The sequence below is a fragment of the Eptesicus fuscus genome, chromosome 23 (assembly GCF_027574615.1).
Source record: "Eptesicus fuscus isolate TK198812 chromosome 23, DD_ASM_mEF_20220401, whole genome shotgun sequence".
Taxonomy (NCBI): Eukaryota; Metazoa; Chordata; class Mammalia; order Chiroptera; family Vespertilionidae; genus Eptesicus; species Eptesicus fuscus.
Window position 1 is genome coordinate 25,414,679 of NC_072495.1, and position 17,934 is coordinate 25,432,612.

The 17,934-nt window shown below is 58.3% G+C and overlaps 1 protein-coding gene across 4 annotated transcripts; it reads right to left on the reverse strand.

Moving 5' to 3' along the window:
* Positions 1 to 5,024: 5,024 nt before the first annotated feature.
* Positions 5,025 to 15,679, reverse strand: LOC103305082 (SEC14-like protein 4). 4 transcript variants are annotated; one of them, XM_054712739.1, is made up of 13 exons: positions 15,546 to 15,679; positions 13,830 to 13,905; positions 11,344 to 11,387; positions 11,012 to 11,071; positions 10,452 to 10,640; positions 9,386 to 9,481; positions 9,017 to 9,077; positions 7,923 to 8,006; positions 7,452 to 7,558; positions 7,238 to 7,377; positions 6,971 to 7,140; positions 6,206 to 6,252; positions 5,025 to 5,943 (listed from the first exon to the last, which is right to left on the reverse strand). In XM_054712739.1, the coding sequence occupies exons 1-13, from the start codon at positions 15,597 to 15,599 to the stop codon at positions 5,836 to 5,838; spliced, it is 1,236 nt and encodes a 411-aa protein (XP_054568714.1). In that variant the 5' UTR covers positions 15,600 to 15,679; the 3' UTR covers positions 5,025 to 5,835. The 4 variants fall into 4 exon arrangements, with proteins under 4 accessions (XP_054568714.1, XP_054568717.1, XP_054568716.1 ...); XM_054712742.1 differs by lacking the exon at positions 15,546 to 15,679 and adding an exon at positions 14,983 to 15,083; XM_054712741.1 differs by having other exon boundaries at positions 5,875 to 6,252.
* Between the last annotated feature and the right edge of the window lie 2,255 nt (positions 15,680 to 17,934).

Consider the following 17,934-nt stretch of genomic DNA (forward strand, 5'->3'; position numbering starts at 1 on the left):
TGGGGCCCTGAGCCAGCGGGCCTTTTGCCCTCTTTCCTGGGTGTGGCTCCAGGCGCCTCCTCCTCCTCGGACAACCGTCGAGTGGCACCTTACATAATTGGGATTAGGTGAGGTCCGGTGTTTGGCTCGGGGCCAGGTGTGAGGGGCAGGCAGGCACGGAGGCTGGGAGGGAACGAGGCTGGCCTCCCGGGGCGTGGGAATCGAGGCCTGGGCCCTTACAGAGCCCCCATCCGTGTTCCCAGGCCTGCAGGGGCCACTGTCCCGGAGAAAGAGGGGGACTTCAGGGAGCGTGGGACCCGCACCCTTTCTCTTCCAGCCTCAGTTTCCCCATGTCCCTGATGAAGAGACTCCGCACGCAGGGCCCTGCAGGTCACCACCAGCCCCGCTCTGACAGGGAGGAGTCAGGGACGTGGTCCGTTTAGTGGACAGCTCGTTCCCTTGGTCTGGGTAGGAAGCGCACATCCTTTTGGGACAAGGAGAGGCAGGCTGGGGCAGAAAGACAGGATCCGAGGGTCCTTGCTGACGGCTTGTTCTCTCCAAAGGGCTGAAGGGCCGAGGCTGCGGTTCCTGGTGTCTTTCAAACCCCATCGCTCCGTGCTGGCCCTGCGCCTCAACGTGGGGAGGGGCTGGGCGCTCCCCACCCTGCAGCCCTCTCTTCTCTCTCTGAGGTCTCGTCCAGAACCCCGCATCCCTGGCCCCTAACGCAGAGGTGGGGCAGGTGGGTGGCCGTGGGGCGGGGAGGTGTTTCTTGGGATTTTAAACCGAGGGTGCAGCTCCCGCTCTCCCTGACCAGGGAGGGGTGTCCGCCATCGGTGCGAGGTGATGGAAAAGCCCGGAAGGTTCCCTGCCCTTTGATTTCTGTCACGCTGCCTGATCGTCTACCATCACACGTGCCTGCAAGGCCTGGCCCTGCTCCCCACTCGCCCATAAGATGTTCTTTTAAAAAAGAATGTTTGGCCCTGGCCGGCTTGGCTCAGTGGATAGAGCGTCGGCCTGCAGACTGAAGGGTCCCAGGTTCGATTCCGGTCGGGGGCATGTGCCTGGGTTGCGGGCTCGATCCCCAGTGGGGGGTGTGCAGGAGGCAGCCGATGGATGATTCTCTCTCATCATTGATGTTTTCTATCTCTCTCTCTCTCCCTCTCCCTTCCTCTCTGAAATCAATAAAATAAATAAATAAAAAAGAATGTTTGTATTGATTTTTTAGAGAGAGAGGGAGAGAAGATAGAAACATCAATGAGAGAGAAGCAGTAATCCACTGCCTCCTGCATGCCCCCTCCTGGGGATGGAGCCCACAACCCGGGTTGATGCTCCGACCGGGAATCGAACCAGGAAAAACCTTCCTGATGCATGAGGCTACGCTCAATCCGCTGAGTCCCGCCGGCCAGGCTAGAGATCTCCCTTTTACTATGACCTCTTAGAGGGTCACGGCCTCATTTATAGGATAGGGGGTCGGCGGTGGGTGGTCAACGCTTGCCCTGAACTCCTTACGGGGTTGGAGGGAAGATCTAACGAGCCGTGTAGACTGTCCAGGGTTGTACACGTCTAAGGGATCATTCTCCTTCAGCCGCCAGAAGCAGAGGCCACATGGTCAAAAACTGCCCCTCAGGAGCGCATCAGCTTGAGCCCTGGCTGGTGTGGCTCAGTGGATAGAGCGTCCGCCTGTGGACTGAAGGGTCCCAGGTTCGATTCCAGGTCAGGGCACAGGCCTGGGTTGTGGGCTCGATCCCCAGTGGGGGGCTTGCAGGAAACAGCCGATCCATGATTCTCTCTCATCATGGATGTTTCTATCGCTCTCTCCCTCTCCCTTCCTCTCTGAGATCAATAAAAATATATTTAAAATAAAATAAAATGAAGGAAGGCCTCAGCTTGAGACCACAGCACGTCCACGTGGCCACATCTTCCAGGCCTTGAGGGTTCCACGTGGGCTGACAGCACCCCTGGGCTGGCCTCGGCCCCAGGAGCTGGGCTCGCCCAGGTCCCCCACCCCTCGGGCATCCTGGGTCCTCCCTCCCCTACCTCTGGGCTCTCTCGGGCCCTTTAGGCTGGCGGGTGTGGGGTAGTGCTGGACACCTCCCTTGCTCTGGGCCCTGGTAGAGGTGGGTCCAGAGGAGGGCGGGCCCGCGGTGGCATCTCCCTCTCTGTGGGGTGCCTGCCGCACACACTCAGGGGCGGTTAGATAACCCTCCACACACCGGCCCTCCCCACTTCACATTCCAGCCTCTTCCTGCAAGGCCGCGGCGGCCCCACACCCACTTCCTGCGGGCTGCAGCAGCAGAGATTGGGTTCCCGCCGCCCTCTCCCAGCCCTAATCCTGCCTTTTTCTCACCCGTCTCCTTTCCTGCCCTAATCCCTCTCACGGGAGGTGCCCCAGCTACTTCTGGGGACCTCAGAGGCTGGGCAGGGAGATCCAGGGGGAGGGTTTGGGGGGTCCTCTCAGAGACACACCTACAAAGTGCTTTTCCAGGTGCATAGGTTGATGCTCAACCACTGAGCCAAGCCGGGGCAGATGGGGGAGGGGGCGGGAGGGCTCAGAAAAGTTTCTCCCTCTCTCGGACCTTCCACTTCTTGGACCCTCTGACTCTGGACCCATAGCCAAGCCCTGCCTTCCCTGGGAGGACTCACCCTTGTGCCTGAAACCCAGTGCTCAATAAAGGGTCTACAGCAGGCGTCCTCAAACTACGGCCCGCGGGCCACATGCGGGTGTTTTTGCCGTTTTGTTTTTTTACTTCAAAATAAGATATGTGCAGTGTGCATAGGAATTTGTTCATAGTTTTTTTTTTTAACTATAGTCCGGCCCTCCAATGGTCTGAGGGACAGTGAACTGGCCCCCCGTTTAAAAAGTTTGAGGACCCCCGGTCTAAAGCAAGCATGTCAAACTCAAAGGCTGACACGGGCCACATAAACGAGGCATGTGGTCCTCGGGCCACGCATTTGGCATGCTTGGTCTAAATCCATGGTCGGCAAACCGCGGCTTGAGAGCCACATGCGGCTCTTGGGCCCCTTGAGTGTGGCTCTTCCACAAACTACCACGGCCTGGGCGAGTCTATTTTGAAGAAGTGGCGTTAGAAGAAGCTTAAGTTTAAAAAATGTGGCTCTCAAAAGAAATTTCCATCGTTGTCCTGTTGATATTTGGCTCTGTGGACCAATGAGTTTGCCGACCGCTGGTCTAAATCATCGTGGTGGGGCCCCCAAGCTGCAGGGTGTCTGGAGGCCGCAGAATTAATCTCCCTCCCCCGAAGCAAAGACCCTGGCAGAGGAGAACCTCGACCCTCACCCCCACCCCCACCCCCACCCCCCCCCACCCCCACCCATGGAAGACATCTTCTTAAGTAAGTCCCCAGATTGTGTTTAGCTCCTAGTTTGCCAGGCTCTCAGGGGGCCATGGCAACAACCAGGACATGAGCCGACACCTGCAGGAGGTAGACAGGGCTGCCCAGGCCGCACCCGGAACCGCTCCTTCTGGCCGGTCACTGGGAAATGGGAGAGGGCTGCCGCTCGGACCTTCCTGCCTGCCTTCCCCTAGCTGGGTCGCACCAGAACCAGTCGGGCGAGCACAGAGGGGGCCCAGGGGGTGCTCGAGCCTAGCCAACGGTCTGAGCATGGCTGGGAAGAGGCAAGTGTGTGCGGGGGAGGGGGGAATGAGGGCTCAGACCACAGTAAGGGGAGGCAGGGGGTGGCCTAAAAAGTGGAGAGGGGAAGGGAATTGGGGGGGGGGGCACCTCACCAGAGTCCCAGTGGTGCTCTGGGTAGCACCTGGGGGGACAGTCTGTGTTCCATCTTTTACCTTTTTCACTTCCTTTATTTATTTATCTCTCTATATATAAAAGCCTCAATGGCAGGCCAACCTTTCGACCAGAAGCTATGACATGCACTGACCACCCAGGGGCAGACGCTCAACACAGGGGCTGCCCAACTTTGGTGACTTGGCAGCTGTGGTTTTCCGGTGACACACCTGGAACCAGAGAGAAGGGAGCCTGATTCCAGGGCATGTCACCCCATAAACGCCCTCTCGCAATCTGGGACCCCTCGGGGGATGTCAGAGAGCAGGATTCAGCCCCATCCCCACAGGCCAGGCCGAGGGACCCCACCGGTGCACGAATCCGTGCACCAGGCCTCGAGTGTGTGTGTGTGTGTGTGTGTGTGTGTGTGTGTGTGTATTGATCTCAAAGAGGAAGGGAGAGGGAGAGAGAGAAACACCAATGATAAGAGAGAATCATTGATCGGCTGCCTCCTGCATGTCTCCCACTGGGGATCAAGCCTGCAACCCCGAGCATGTGCCCTTGGCCGGAATTGAACCTGGGACCCTTCCGTCTGCAGGCTGACACTCTATCCACTGAGCCAAACCGGCCAGGGCTTGTCTGTTTTCTTGACAGGTGAGGCCAAGTATTTCCAAACACCTCCTCTTGAGTAAGAGTTTTGACCTGTGGCCTCTGGCCAAGATCTTGCCATTCTTTCCTGAATAACAACAGACTCTGTTGCATAACCTGCGTCGTGACAGGGTTTCATGAACGACGAAGGGTCCCCAGTCGCTCGCAAATAACACACATCGGTCCGCGGTGACCAGTGTCGCCCAAGAGCCCGCCTGGCTTTCCTCCAGCCTCAGACCCCACAGCCTCCCCCACCCCATTCCTGTCTGAGCCCCCCTCCCCCCACACACACACACACATGCTTCAGCTCTCCCTTCCGGAGTCCCTCCCATGGGCAAAGCACATCCCCCTTTCCCCCTGCACACCTGTGGTGACATGCTCACTCGGTGACGGGTCATCAGTCACTTGTGCCTCTTTGAACACAGGCACCTTCCCTGCCAGTGGGGTCCGGCCAGCCCAGGAGCCTGGTGCCCCCCCGGGGCCTGCAGTGCCTGGCGCTGGACAGACGCTCGATAAACGTTGATGAATAAACGGGTGAACAAGGAAACAAACTTGGGCCAGCCAGTGCCTCTCAGAGCTATTTCCTTTTTTGAAAAAATATATTTTTATTGATTTCAGAGAGGAAGGGAGAGGGAGAGAGAGAGAGAGAGAAGAGAGAGAGAGAGAGAAACATCCAGGATGAGAGAGAATCAAGGATGGGCTGCCTCCTGCATGCCCCACACTGGGGATCGAGCCCCCAACCCAGGCCTGTGCCCTGACTGGGAATGGAACCGTGACCTCCTGGTTCCTAGGTCAATGCTCAACCACTGAGCCACCGCGGCCGGGCTAAACCCCTTCCTTGCTTTTAGGCGGGGGGATTGTGAAGGTGGAAGTCACCTCTTGTGAGCCTCTGTCATAGCAACAGGCGGGCCCAGCAAAACCTGGCAAAGGGTCCCTCCAACCCCGGTCAGGGGGCCCTCCCTAGCCTGCCAAGGGCAGTGGGAATGGCTCTGGGATGCCCGAGGGGCCCGTGGCTGCATCTGGGAGGCTCTACGGAGGGTGACCCCGTAGGGCCGCCAGGTGGTGGGAAAGCCCGCTCGGAGGCGTGGGAGCAGCCCTGGGACACGCTGTCCTGCGGCTTCCGCCTGGCAGCCAGCCCCGGGCCATCTCCCCGATGCTGGCACAGCCGTCTCCTTTCTTACCAAACCGCTCACACGCCCTGGCAGACGGGGCGCGCCTCACGCACGGGCGCTGGCGTTTGGTGTCATCTAGCTGGTCTGCTTCTCAGAGCGTCAGAGCTCCTGTGCAGACTCTCAAGCCTCCAGCTGGCCCTGCCCGTCCCCGCCGAGCCCCTTCCTGCAGAGGACGCGGCCTCCCTGCGCTTCGGGCCTGAAGCTGTGCTCCCGGCGAGGCCGGGGGCTCAGGACGCCCAGCCCGGGCGCCGGGTGTGCGTGATCCCGGGACAGGTGGGCGTTGTCAGGGTCCTTCCTCAGTGGATGCCGGTTCGTCCTCGGGTTCCCATCCCCATCCTTTGCAGACAGGAGATAAGACGCCCGTCGGAATCCTCAGGGTGGTCTACACACTGGGCGTCCCCTTGCTGCTTGGCCACGGTGCCAGGTGTGCCAGGAGGAGCGGAGAGGGTGAGGTGAGGTGAGGGGAGTAGCCTCTGGGTCACCTCCAGCACCGCCCTGCCTGGGGGGGGGCAGGGGACAGGGCGTGGGGTGCTGAGGGGGATGGAGAACCCAGGCGCAGAGGCGGCAGGGTCTTCACGGAGCCGGGGATGGTTTTGTCGCCTCGAGACCCTGGATTTTCTCCTGGGAGGCCCTGTCGGGGAGCAGCACCTCCACCGTGTAGCTGACCTTCTTGGCGTGCACCAGGCTGTAGGTGTTGTCGAAGCGCAGGACGTCTGCAAGGACGGAGAAGTACGTCGTCAGGGTTAGGGTCAGGGTTAGGGTGCAGGCCCGCTGCCCTGGGGCAGTGGTCGGCAAACTCATTCGTCCACAGAGCCAAACATCAACAGCACAACGATTGAAATTTCTTTGGAGAGCCACATTTTTTAAACTTAAACTTCTTCTAACGCCACTTCTTCAAAATAGACTCGCCCAGGCCGTGGTATTTTGTGGAAGAGCCACACTCAAGGGGCCAAAGAGCCGCATGTGGCTCGCGAGCCGCAGTTTGCTGACCACTGCCCTGGAGAACTGGCCGCCCAGGACTATGGATGGGGCTGGAGGGTCAGCCACTGCCCAGCCCCCGCCCCTTGCTCACAGCCATCCATCTCTTTGGATGATGCTTGTGCTCATTAAAGAATTAAGAACAGCCCGGCCGGCGTGGCTCAGTGGTTGAGCGGCGACCTATGAACCAGGAGGTCACGGTTCGATTCCCCGTCAGGGCACAGGCCCGGGGTGCAGGCTCAGTGCCCCATGGGGGGCGTGCAAGAGGCAGCTGATCAATGATTCTCTCATCATTGATGTTTCCATCTCTCTCTCCCTCTCCTTTCCTCCCAGAAATCAATAAAATAAATAAATAAGTAAAAGGCAAAGAGAGAAGCCAGACTGGCCACCCGTGTCAGCCCAGCCCTTCGCCAGGAGGAAGAACCCCACCCCGGTGACCCCCACGGCTCTTACAGACGCCGGCCTGGAGGCAGGTGAGGCTCCCGTCCTCGGGCACCAGGTGGGCGTTGTAGCGCTCGCTGGGCAGCACCTCCGCCATCTCCCCTACCCGCTGCCGCTCCCCCTTCCTGGTCTTCAGGAAAACCCCGAAGCCGATGTCCGCCCCGTCTGATTCAAACTGCCACCTGCAGGGGACAGGGCCCCGCTGATGGCCACCGGATGGATGCCAGGGCTCCAGGTCCCTCCCGGCGGTGCCCAGGTGTGCGTGGCCACCGCCCCTACCTGAGCACACAGCCCGGGAACAGAATCTCCAGCTCCACCTGCAGGGAGGAGCCGCGGCCCACGGTCGCCGTGTGCTCGTACTGCACCCTCACCTGGTTGTGCTGGTAGTAGCTCTTGGGCACTTCGCCTCCGTAGTTGATCTGAGGGTGAGGGCGGGTGAGTGGGATCGCCACCCTTACCCTCCCTCCCCCCCATCCTCTGGGCACCCCCATACCTTGGTCAGGCACTTGGGGTTGCCATCGGGGTCGGTCGCGGTCCCCCCAAACTCCACAGGGAGCTGGTCGGGGCTGATGAACTTTGGCAGCTCTTGCTTCCAGTTGCCTGAGGGAGCCGGGGGGGGGGGGGGAGCTTGACAGAAGGCAGAGGGGGCCAAGCCCTGGGAGGGACCCTGATGTGCCCTTGGCTTGCTCCCCGGGGTGCCTACTCAGGAGAGCACCCGAGAGCGTGACATGGCCCCCCAGGCTGGCGTCCAGGCCCAACGCCTTGTCTGAGTGTGCAAAGGCCAATGGAGTCAGGCCAAGGTCAAGGCCAATGGAGCCAGGCCAAGGCCAATGCCAATGGAGTCAGGCCAAGGTCAATGCCTGGGTAAAGAGGATGAGCCAGAGAGAAATGGGGACTTGAGCACAGACCTCTGCTTCCTGGGCAGATGGGGAGATGGGCACAGCCAGGAGGCCAGGTCACTCACCTCCCAGAATCACTATCTTCCGTCGAGTCTCCTCACTCATGAACGACTTGACCAAGTTGAAGGCCACAGGGAACAGCTTGGGGGCTGAGACACAGGAAACTCCCTTGGGAAACTGGCCCAGAGAGGACTTGGGGATCGATGTAAAGTCCCACGCGAGGGCGTGGGCCCGACGGGAATTAGACAGATCTGGATTCTGACTCTTCGTGCTGTGTGACCTTCAGCTAGTTACTCACCCTCTCTGAGTGTTAGTGCTACTAACTGTGACTGCATAAAACGGAGGTTCCGCTTACGAGGGCATGCATAACACTTGGCACAGGGCCTGGCTCTCCGTCCATGGCTGGCTCCCCTGTTCCGCTGCAGGAGTGTGGGTTCCCCAGGGGTCGCCTCTTCTTTTGCACACCCAAGGTGTTCCCAGGTTGCCTTGGGATCCTCTTGGGTGCAAGTAGGTGGGGCATCTGCCTTAGGCCTCGTGTCCCACCTGCATCCCCCACACGTACTAGGACCTTTCTGTGGGGCAGGCTCTGTACTATGTCTTCCCCACAGACTGTCTCATTTAACCTCACAGCTGTCTCGTGGGGAAGGTGCCATCGCATCCCCATTTTACAGAATGGGAAAACCGAGGCAACATGAGGTTCAACAGGCTTGCTCAAAGTCACAGAGCTAGCTAGATTGGAAGCCAAATCATCTGACCCAGAGCCCATACGGTGACATACTCCCCCCCCCCCCCCCCCCCCGTCTATACGGTTGTCACAGACAGGGACCATTCCCGCCCAAAGTGTGTCCACCAAGCCGTGTGGTCCATAGACCATCTGTTACCGGCGCACACCCAGATAAGTAAAGGAAATAACAGCAAACATTTAGACACTTACAACTTATTTGACATTGCTGCACAGGCTTTTGTATATCCCCAAAATATCAGTCTGGGAAGCACTGAGCTGAAACACCCACACACCAAAACAAACCAACCAACAACAACAACAACAAAAAACCATTCTTCACAAAGGATGGTTTGAGAAGCCCTGAATGTGGTGGCTTACCCATGGCCCACCCCCCCCCATCCCCCACTCCTTCCCCGCTGCCCCATTAATCCTCACCTCGAACAATAATTAAATTCTTCAGTGTCTCAGGATAATTGGCTTCCATGATGGCGAAAAACTGTGAAGTCAAGAAGAGTCTGGTTGAGGCCACACTCCAATATTCCTGCCGGGATTGGTGGCCTCCGAGGCTGCGGAGACAAGAGCCCCCACCCCCTCGTCCCTGGCCCACCCCCCACCCCCGCCGCCTTCCCATGAGCATCCACTCTGTCCGCTGCGCTTCTCCTCTCCCCTTTCTCCTTGCAAGAGGTGCCTCGGGTCGGCGTCACTGACTGCTCTGTGGGACCCCCTGGGGGTCCCCTCCTCCATGGACTGAAGCGGGTGTGGGCAGTGGCTCCCTATGGGCCTCGAGCCAGCTGCTTACCTTACCTGCTGGTAGACCTCCACAGCTGGCTTCCACAGGTGTTTCAGGCTCAGCCCCTCCATGTCAAACACCATCAGCACCGTCTCGATCTTCCTGCCCAGCTGCATGGGACGGAGCAGGCATATACACTGAGTGGCCAGATGATGGTGATCTCTGAACGCATAATAATCTGGCCACTCCGTGTGTGTGTGTGTGTGTGTGTGTGTGTGTGTGTGTGTGTGTGTGTATGGCCCGGTGCATGAATTTGTGCACGGGTGGGGTCCGGCCAGCCTGGCCAGGGGGAGGGGACATGGGCAGTTGGCCGGCCTGCCTGCTGGTCGAACTCCTGGTCGAGGGGACAATTTGTATATTAGCCTTTTATTATATAGGACAGGGGTCCTCAAACTTGTTAAACAGGGGGCCAGTTCACTGTCCCTCAGACCGTTGGAGGGCCGGACTATAGTTTAAAAAAAAACTATGAACAAATTCCTGTGCACACTGCACATATCTTATTTTGAAGTAAAAAAAAACACAAAACGGCAAAAACACCCGCATGTGGCCCGCGGGCCGTAGTTTGAGGACGCCTGCTATAGGATAGACACGGAGTGGCCAGATTATTATGCGTTCAGAGATCATCCTCATCTGGCCACTCCGTGTAGGTCGGACAGGAGATGCAGGCCACAGAGACCTGGGCCCGGCTCCTACCTTCCTGCCACCCCCACCCCTGGCTGCCCGCAGTGTCTTCCAAGCAAATGCTCCTGCCTCGGCTCAGAAGATCTAAGCTGCATGTAAGTCCTGCAGTGAGGTCGCCGTGGGATCAAAAATCATCGCTCCTTAGTCACTGGGCACCTTTAGAGACAACAGCACAGACTGCGTTGACCAGTGCCTGCAGTCCCACCGCCGTGTCCAAGCCAGCGCTATGCTGTGGGCGGGCTGTGTGGCCTTGCGTTCATAGGTCGACCCTCAACCACTGAGCCACACCGGCTGGGCCTGGTGCCACCTTTTAGACAAGAGTGGGCCTAACATGACCCCCTTCCCCAACCCCTTCCCCCCCCCCCCAACGCTCCCCAACCCCCGGCCCTGGCCCCTCACCTTCTGACTCTGCAGCTCACACTCCTGCAAAAGCCGCTCACAGACCTTGATGCGTTTCCGGATCAGCTCCTGCTTGGAGGCGGACAGGAGGAGACCCTTGGGGTCCAGGTTCCCGATGATGTCGAACCACACGGGGCAGCCATCGTAGTCGTAGCCACACAGGCCGCCCGAGTCGTACCGCTGGATCACCTGGGGCCGTGGTCGGCAAACGCATGAGTCCACAGAGCCAACTATCAACAGCACAGCGATGGACATTGCTTTGGAGAGCCACATTTTTTAAACTTGAACTTCTTCTAACGCCACTTCTTCAAAACAGACGCGCCCAGGCCGTGGTATTTTGTGGAAGAGCCACACTCAAGGGGCCAAAGAGCCGCATGTGGCTCGCGAGCCGCAGTTTGCCGACCACGGACCTGGGGTAAGGTCCTTGCTCAAATCAGCCCCCGACCCGCCCCGCCGGCCATGTCCCTGTGCCATCAGGTAGCTGGACATGGGCGGGGCGGGGGGAGAGGGGGAGAGTGAGGTGGGGTGACCACATGGCCTGGGCGTGGGGTGGGGCTCACCTCTGAGGGCTGCCACGTGAGGATGTGGTCCAGGTCGTGTTGCTTCCGGAACTCGATGTGCTGTGGAGACAGGGAGGGACCTGGAGGCTGCGTGCCCCGAAGGTCCCTCTGCTCGAAGACACCGAGGCCCCGGGCTCTGCCCACACCGAACGGGGGGCGGGGACACCAGCAGCGGGACCCTGGGGGGCCTGGGTCCGATGCCGAAAGGGATCCGAGGAGGGGGGGGAAGAAGAAACGTGACAACAGGACAGGGCGAGGGTCCCCACCCTTTGTGGCCGATCCCTGGGGTGCCGCGTGCGGGAGGCGGCAAGCGCGGGAGAGCGGGGCCTCACCTTCCGGAGCATGTCCTCGGCTTTCTTCGGGTCAAAGTTCTGAGCTGCGGGAAGAGTCGAGGTCAGAGGGCGCTTGGGGCCGGATGTAGAACAAACTTTTCTCTGAAAACTCACGAGGACATTGTGGGGGGCCCCCTGTCTGTTCCTGACACCCCAAGGGTACACTGGGGGGTCTGGAGAGTCTGTGAAAATGGGAGGATCTTTAATTCTCTAGAAGGCTTTGGAGAAAGTCTTGCTTTCGGTTTGCAGGACTTTTTAAACTCTTCGTTCTAAAGGTTGGTCTCACCCTGAACCCGTAGCTCAGTTGGTTAGAGCATCGTTCCGATATGCCAGGGTTCGATCCCCTGGTGAAGAGCTTGGGTTTTGGAGTCAGGATGATTTGGGCTAGAAGTCTAGTTTTGTCCTTTTTTTTTTTTTTTAATATATATTTTATTGATTTTTTACAAAGAGGAAGGGAGAGGGATAGAGAGTTAGAAACATCGATGAGAGAAACATCAACCAGCTGCCTCCTGCACACCCCACCTGGGGATGTGCCCACAACCAAGGTACGTGCCCTTGACGGGAATCGAACCTGAGACCCTTGAGTCCCCAGGCCGACGCACTATCCACTGAGCCAAACAAGTTAGGGCTAGTTTTGTCCTTTTATTTGCGGTGCAACCTTGAGCAAATCGCTTCACTTCTCTGAGCCTTAGTTTTTTAATCTGCTAAATGGGAATAATATCTTTGTTGTTGTTAATCCTCACCCGAGGATATTTTTCCCTTGCTTTTTTAGAGAATGGAAGGCAGGAAGGGAAGGGGGGGAGAGAGAGAGAGAGAGAGAGAGAGAGAGAGAGAGAGAGAGAGAGAGAGAGAAAGAGAGTGAAACCTAGATGTGAGAGAGATGCATTGATTGGTTGCCTACCACACGCACCCTGATCAGGGCCAGCAATCAAATCTGCAACCTAGGTACATGCCCTTGACCAGGAATCGAACCCACAACCTCTGATGCGCAGGCCGGCGCTCTGACCACCTAGCCACCGACCAGGGTGGGAATAATGTCTTTTTCAGAAGTTATTCAAGGGGTGACATGAGACCAAGTGCTTGCCCCATGACCTGGCTCACAGTCAGTTCCCACTGCCTGGCAGATAGTGTTGTGGTTACTGATTTTGAATAAATGCGCCTCAACTGAAAACCTGATGCCTGTTGCTCTGAGACCGCTGGTTCGTGAGGAATTCGCCCTGTGATGGGCCTTCGGGGAGACACAGGGTCAGAGGTTTTCCAATGGAAGGGGCCCGAGATACCACGAGGCCTCCGCTGCCCTGGCCAGGACCCACCTCCAGAGAAAACCCACCAAGGCCACCAGCTCTGTCTTGATGATCAAGTTCAAAATCCGTCCCCCGGGGTGTGCTGAGTCGAAATCAGTTTCCCTGAGCCCTGGCGTGGCTTCTGTTATTCTAATCACTTTACACTGGCTCAGCCATTCCTGGAAGAAACTCCCCCACCTTTCATCACATCCACGCCCTGGCATGTGTGCGGGGCGTCTGCTTGGTGCCAGGTTCTCTACGGGGACACACAGCCTTGTCTTCGGGGACCTGGGGACAGGCCCACACGCAGGTGCCCCGAGACCGTGTTCAGCGACGTCTGACTCAAGGCCTGACCAGGCCTGTCATCCCGAGAACTTCCGAGGGAGGTGCTAACTGTGACCTCACCTCGACCCCGTGCCCATCCGGTGCCAGGCTCTACACCCTCTCATGTAACACTCACAACTGCCCATGGGAGGCGGCCTCACCCCAAATTTGCAGATGAAGAAACGGAGGCTCCGTGGGGTTTTGTGTGCCATGCCAGTCGGAAGGGGAGCTCAGATTCTAGCTCAAAGTGGGCTCGTTCCAGGGCCCGGGTTCTTTTTTCCTTTTTTAAATACACTGAGCGGCCAGATGATGATGATCTCTGGACGCATAATAATCTGGCCACTCAGTGTGTATCCTATATAATAAAAGGCTAATATGCAAATTGTCCCCTTGACCAGGAGTTCGACCTGCAGGCAGGCCAGCCAACCGCCCATGTCCCCTCCCACTGGCCAGGCTGGCCAGACCCACCCGTGTACGAATTCATGCACCGGGCCTCTAATATATAGAGAGAGATCATAATAATATATAATGTGTTCAGAGATCACATAATATATCACCGACTAATATATAATGTGTTCAGAGATCATAATAATCTGGCCACTCAGTGTATATTTTTATTGATTTCAGAGAAGAAGGGAGAAGGAGAGGGAGAGAGAAACATCAGTGATGAGAGGATGAGAGAGAACCATGGATCGGCTGCTTCCTGCACATTCCCTACTGGGGATTGAGCCCATAACCCTGGCATGTGCCCTGACCGGGAATCACACCCTCACCTCCCGGTTCATAGGCTGATGCTCAACCATGGAGCCGGGCTCAGAGCCCGTGTTCTTTACCGCTCTGTCCCCCAAAGTCTCCCACGCCCTCTCCTGAGGCCCTCACCTCGCAGCCAGCGCAGAAGGAAGTGGTCATCGGCCTTGGGCATGGTGGGCAGCAGGTCCTGGAGGTTGTCCTGGAACTGAGGGGGGGGGGTGGATATGATTGTCAGAGGGACTGCCATGATCCCTGGGGCCCCCAACCCCGTCCCCATCCCTGACCCTGCCCACCCTCAGTCAGCCAGTCAGCCCTGCCCAGGGACCCTGCCCGGGGCCTGCGCAGTCCGCAGCGGCTGCCTGCATCATTTCGCCACCTGAGAAGGAAGCACACCCACCCCTCCGGCCTCACGTGGCAGGAAGACCTGTGTCCTTCTCAAACTTGGGGGGATCTCTGTCCCCCAAGACCCTCACTCTGTAAGTCTGAGGCGGGGCCCTGCCTTCCCTCTTCCTGCAACGATCCCTGGTGAATGGGATGCAGGCCAACCAGGACATTTTGGGAACGTCGCCCCTGATACTGCATCTATGATTGGAAATACGTTTTCATCGATTTCAGAGAGGAAGGGAGAGGGAGAGAGAGAGATAGACTCATCGATGGTGAGAGAGAACCATGGATCGGCTGCCCCCTGCACGCCCCCTACCGGGGATGGAGTCCGCAACCCAGGCATGTGCCCTGACTGGGAATCGAACCCTGACCTCCTGGTTCACAGGTCGACGCTCAACCCCTGAGCCCCGCCAGCTGGGCTCTTTTCCCCTAATTTTAAATAACGATAAAACTAAGAATAAACTCTCTTTCCGTTGTTTAAAGCATCGCCACCGGAATTCACCCCCCAAAGGCCGGGTGTCCAGTCCCTCCTGGGGGCCTAGTGCCTCGCTTCTCTGAGGCCATTGCCAATGGGGGAGGGGGAGGGTTCACGGGGGACCCGCTGCCTTTCACGCGAGGACCCTGCCTTCACCTGGGACCCTCTGCTCCTGGAACCTCCTCCTTCACCTGGGGATTCCCCCAGGGCCCCCATCATTCACCTGGGACCCATCTCTCCTCCAGTGGGAATTCACTCAGGGCCCCCGGAGGGGAGGAGCCACAACAGAAATCCTTCCCCACAAGCGCGAGGCTGCCCGAGGCTGCCCTTCACTGCCCAAGTGCCAGCCAGGGCTGGGCCCTCCCCCTCCCCCTCCCCCCCCCCTCCCCCCACCCTGGGGCACAGCTTCCAGCCCCTGGTCACCTGCAAACCCCACTCCTGCTGTGGCACTTGGACCTGCTCCCCCTTCCCCAGGGCCAGGACACTCCCCGGTGTGGCCTACCCCACGACTCTCTTGAGAGCACCCCAACTCCTCCACTCCCCTTTAATGAAAACATTGGCAATCTCGAGGCAGTGTAGGCCCTGGTGAGTCAGAACGCCGCTCAGAGAAACCAAACACATGTTGCAATCTGGGCGGGACATCTGGGAGTCTGTTTGCCCTAAACTGCCCAGAAGCAGGACGGCAGAGGGGGGAGGGGGCCCCTCCCCTGCCCTCCTCTTCCCACCCCTTCCCACTCCCCACCCCCAGCAGGGGCCCGGAGCGGCAGGAGTGGGGAGCTGGATCGAGCCCCAGTGCCGCCCAGAGAAGGGCTCCTGTCCCGCGTCCTGTCCACAGCGGCCCGAGCCACCGGGCACAGGTGCCCACGGCTGGACAGGGGTGCTCTCCAGGCTCCCCTTTCCCCTCCGTACAATAGGGGCTCCAGCCTCAGGCTGCTGGGCGGGGGCAGGGGCCAGCCTCCCGGCCCTGGGCCCCCGAAGAACCTCACCCGGGCCAGGGCCTCCTGCTGCTGGGGGCTCAGGTCCCCGACGCGGCCGCTCATGGTGCCTGCGGGCGCCGGCTTTTGCCGCTCAGGGTGCTCCCGGGCGGGCGTCTGCCTTTGCCCCTCAGGTCGGATGCTGGTCCCGCCCCCGACGGGAGAGCCCCGGTCCGCCCCGCCCCATCCTGGTTTCTCCTCCCCTCTGGGGTGTTTGCCATCGTCTGTCCCCAAGATGCACCCTAGCGGGGCCAGGAGGTCACCCGCCCCCAAAGGGGCCCCGAAGCAGACGTCAGTGAGGGCAGCCCGCGCCCCCCCACCTCCAGGCCTCCTCTGCCCAGGGGCTCCCACCGGTTCCCACAGGGCAGGGAAGGGGGAGGGCACCAAGGACACGAGCCAGTTTCAGGGATCCCCTTCCAGCAAAACGGGGGCGCCTTTATGAACGTGGTTCAACCCTCGAGGTGGCCCCCAGGCCTTTCTTCCCAAGGGGCCCCCCACCCCCTTCCCCTGACCGGGAACACGGGCTACACCCTGGGGTGCTCACCAGCTGATAGGAGAGCCCTTGTGTGCAAAGGGCTGCAGCCTTCAAGATGGCCTGGAGGATTAGCCAGGGTGGCTGGTAGGAGCATTGCTTCCTCTGTCCGCAGAGCAGCGAGCTGCTGGGGTGAGATCCGGGGATGGATCCCCCTGAGCTCCTGGGGAGATTCTGCAGCCCAAGGCCGGGGGGGGGGGGGGGGGGGGGGGGAGGTGGGGGGGAGGGGTGGCCGTGATCAGATAAAAGCCTGCAGGGGTGGGGGGAGGGGGGAGGGAGAGGGGGATGGAGGGGTTGGGAGGCCAGAGGGGGGGAGGCTGTTGACACATGTATCCGGGATGGCACCTGAGAGGCAAGCAAAGGTCACTGGGGTAGGTGAGAAAGTTCAAGTTGGCCGAGCAGACATTTCCCAGGGAGAGGAGCAGGTGGGCGGTGAAGGTAAAGGCGTGGGAAACCAGGCTACCAGACCTTTGCCCTCTGCTCTCCCTTGGGGTCAAACCACGTCTTTTAGGCTTTTCCCCACCGATCTGGGCTTTCGGGCCACGGGCGGCCGTTGAGGTTGGGGGGTGTGGTTTGCCACTAGTGGGAATGGAGATGTCAGTGTGAAATACACACCCCATTTCGGAGACCTGGTACCCAAAAAATTTAATATTTCATTATTTGATTTCTTACATTGATTACCTGTGGAAATGACCACATAGCTTGATATATTGGGTCAATATGATATATTGTTAAAAATGGGTTTTACCTGTTTCTTTTACCGTTTTTTAATTTAGAAGTTTATAAATTAATACACTTTTATTTTGCCCTAGCCAGTTTGGCTCCGTGGATAGCGCGTGGGCCTGCGGACTGAAGCGTCCTGGGTTCGATTCCGGTCGAGGGCACGTGCCCAGGTTGTGTGCTCGGTCCCCAGTAGGGGGCGTGCAGGAGGCCGCCGATCCATGATTCTCTCTCATCATGGATGCTTCTCTCTCTCTCTCCCTCTCCCTCCCTCTCTGAAAAGCAATGGGAAAGATCTCCTCCGGTGAGGATTGACAGCAACCACGTTGGTGAAGAAGAGACATTCATACGTTGGTGGCAGGACTGGAAATTGGTTCCGTTTTTTCTAGAAAGCCACTGGACAATACGCATCAGGATCCTTTGATAGTTTGCTGACGAATAGTCCTAAGTAACGAAAAATATCTTCAGTTTAAAGTCGTTTGTGCCTCGTTAGTAGGAAAATTGGGAACAATTTCTCAGGCGACCCTGGTGCTTAATGTGGCTCACGGAGAGTTTATAACGACATGGGGGAAAAACAACAAAAACCCACAGAACAGTTGGGAAGAGACAGGATCACATTATACACTGAGTGGCCAGATGATGATGATCTCTGAACGCATAATAATCTGGCCACTCCGTGTATATCCTATATAATAAAAGGCTAATATGCAAATTGCCCCCTCCACCAGGAGTTCGACCAGCAGGCCGGCCAGCCAACCGCCCATGTCCCCTCCCCCTGGCCAGGCTGGCTGGACCCCACCCATGCACGAATTCATGCACCGAGCCTCTAATATACATATTGAGTGGCCAGATTGTTATGTGTTCAGAGATCATCATAATCTGGCCACTCCGTGTATATCCTATATAATAAAAGGCTAATATGCAAATTGTCCCCTCGACCAGGAGTTCGACCAGCAGGCCGGCCGGCCAACCGCCCATGTCCCCTCCCCCTGGCCAGGCTGGCCGGACCCCACCCATGCAGGAATTCATGCACCGGGCCTCTAACATATATATTGATATGGTGAGTGGCCAGATTATTATGCGTTCAGAGATCATCATCACCTGGCCACTCAGTGTATATGCCATATGCTTTTGGCATGTAAAACAAAG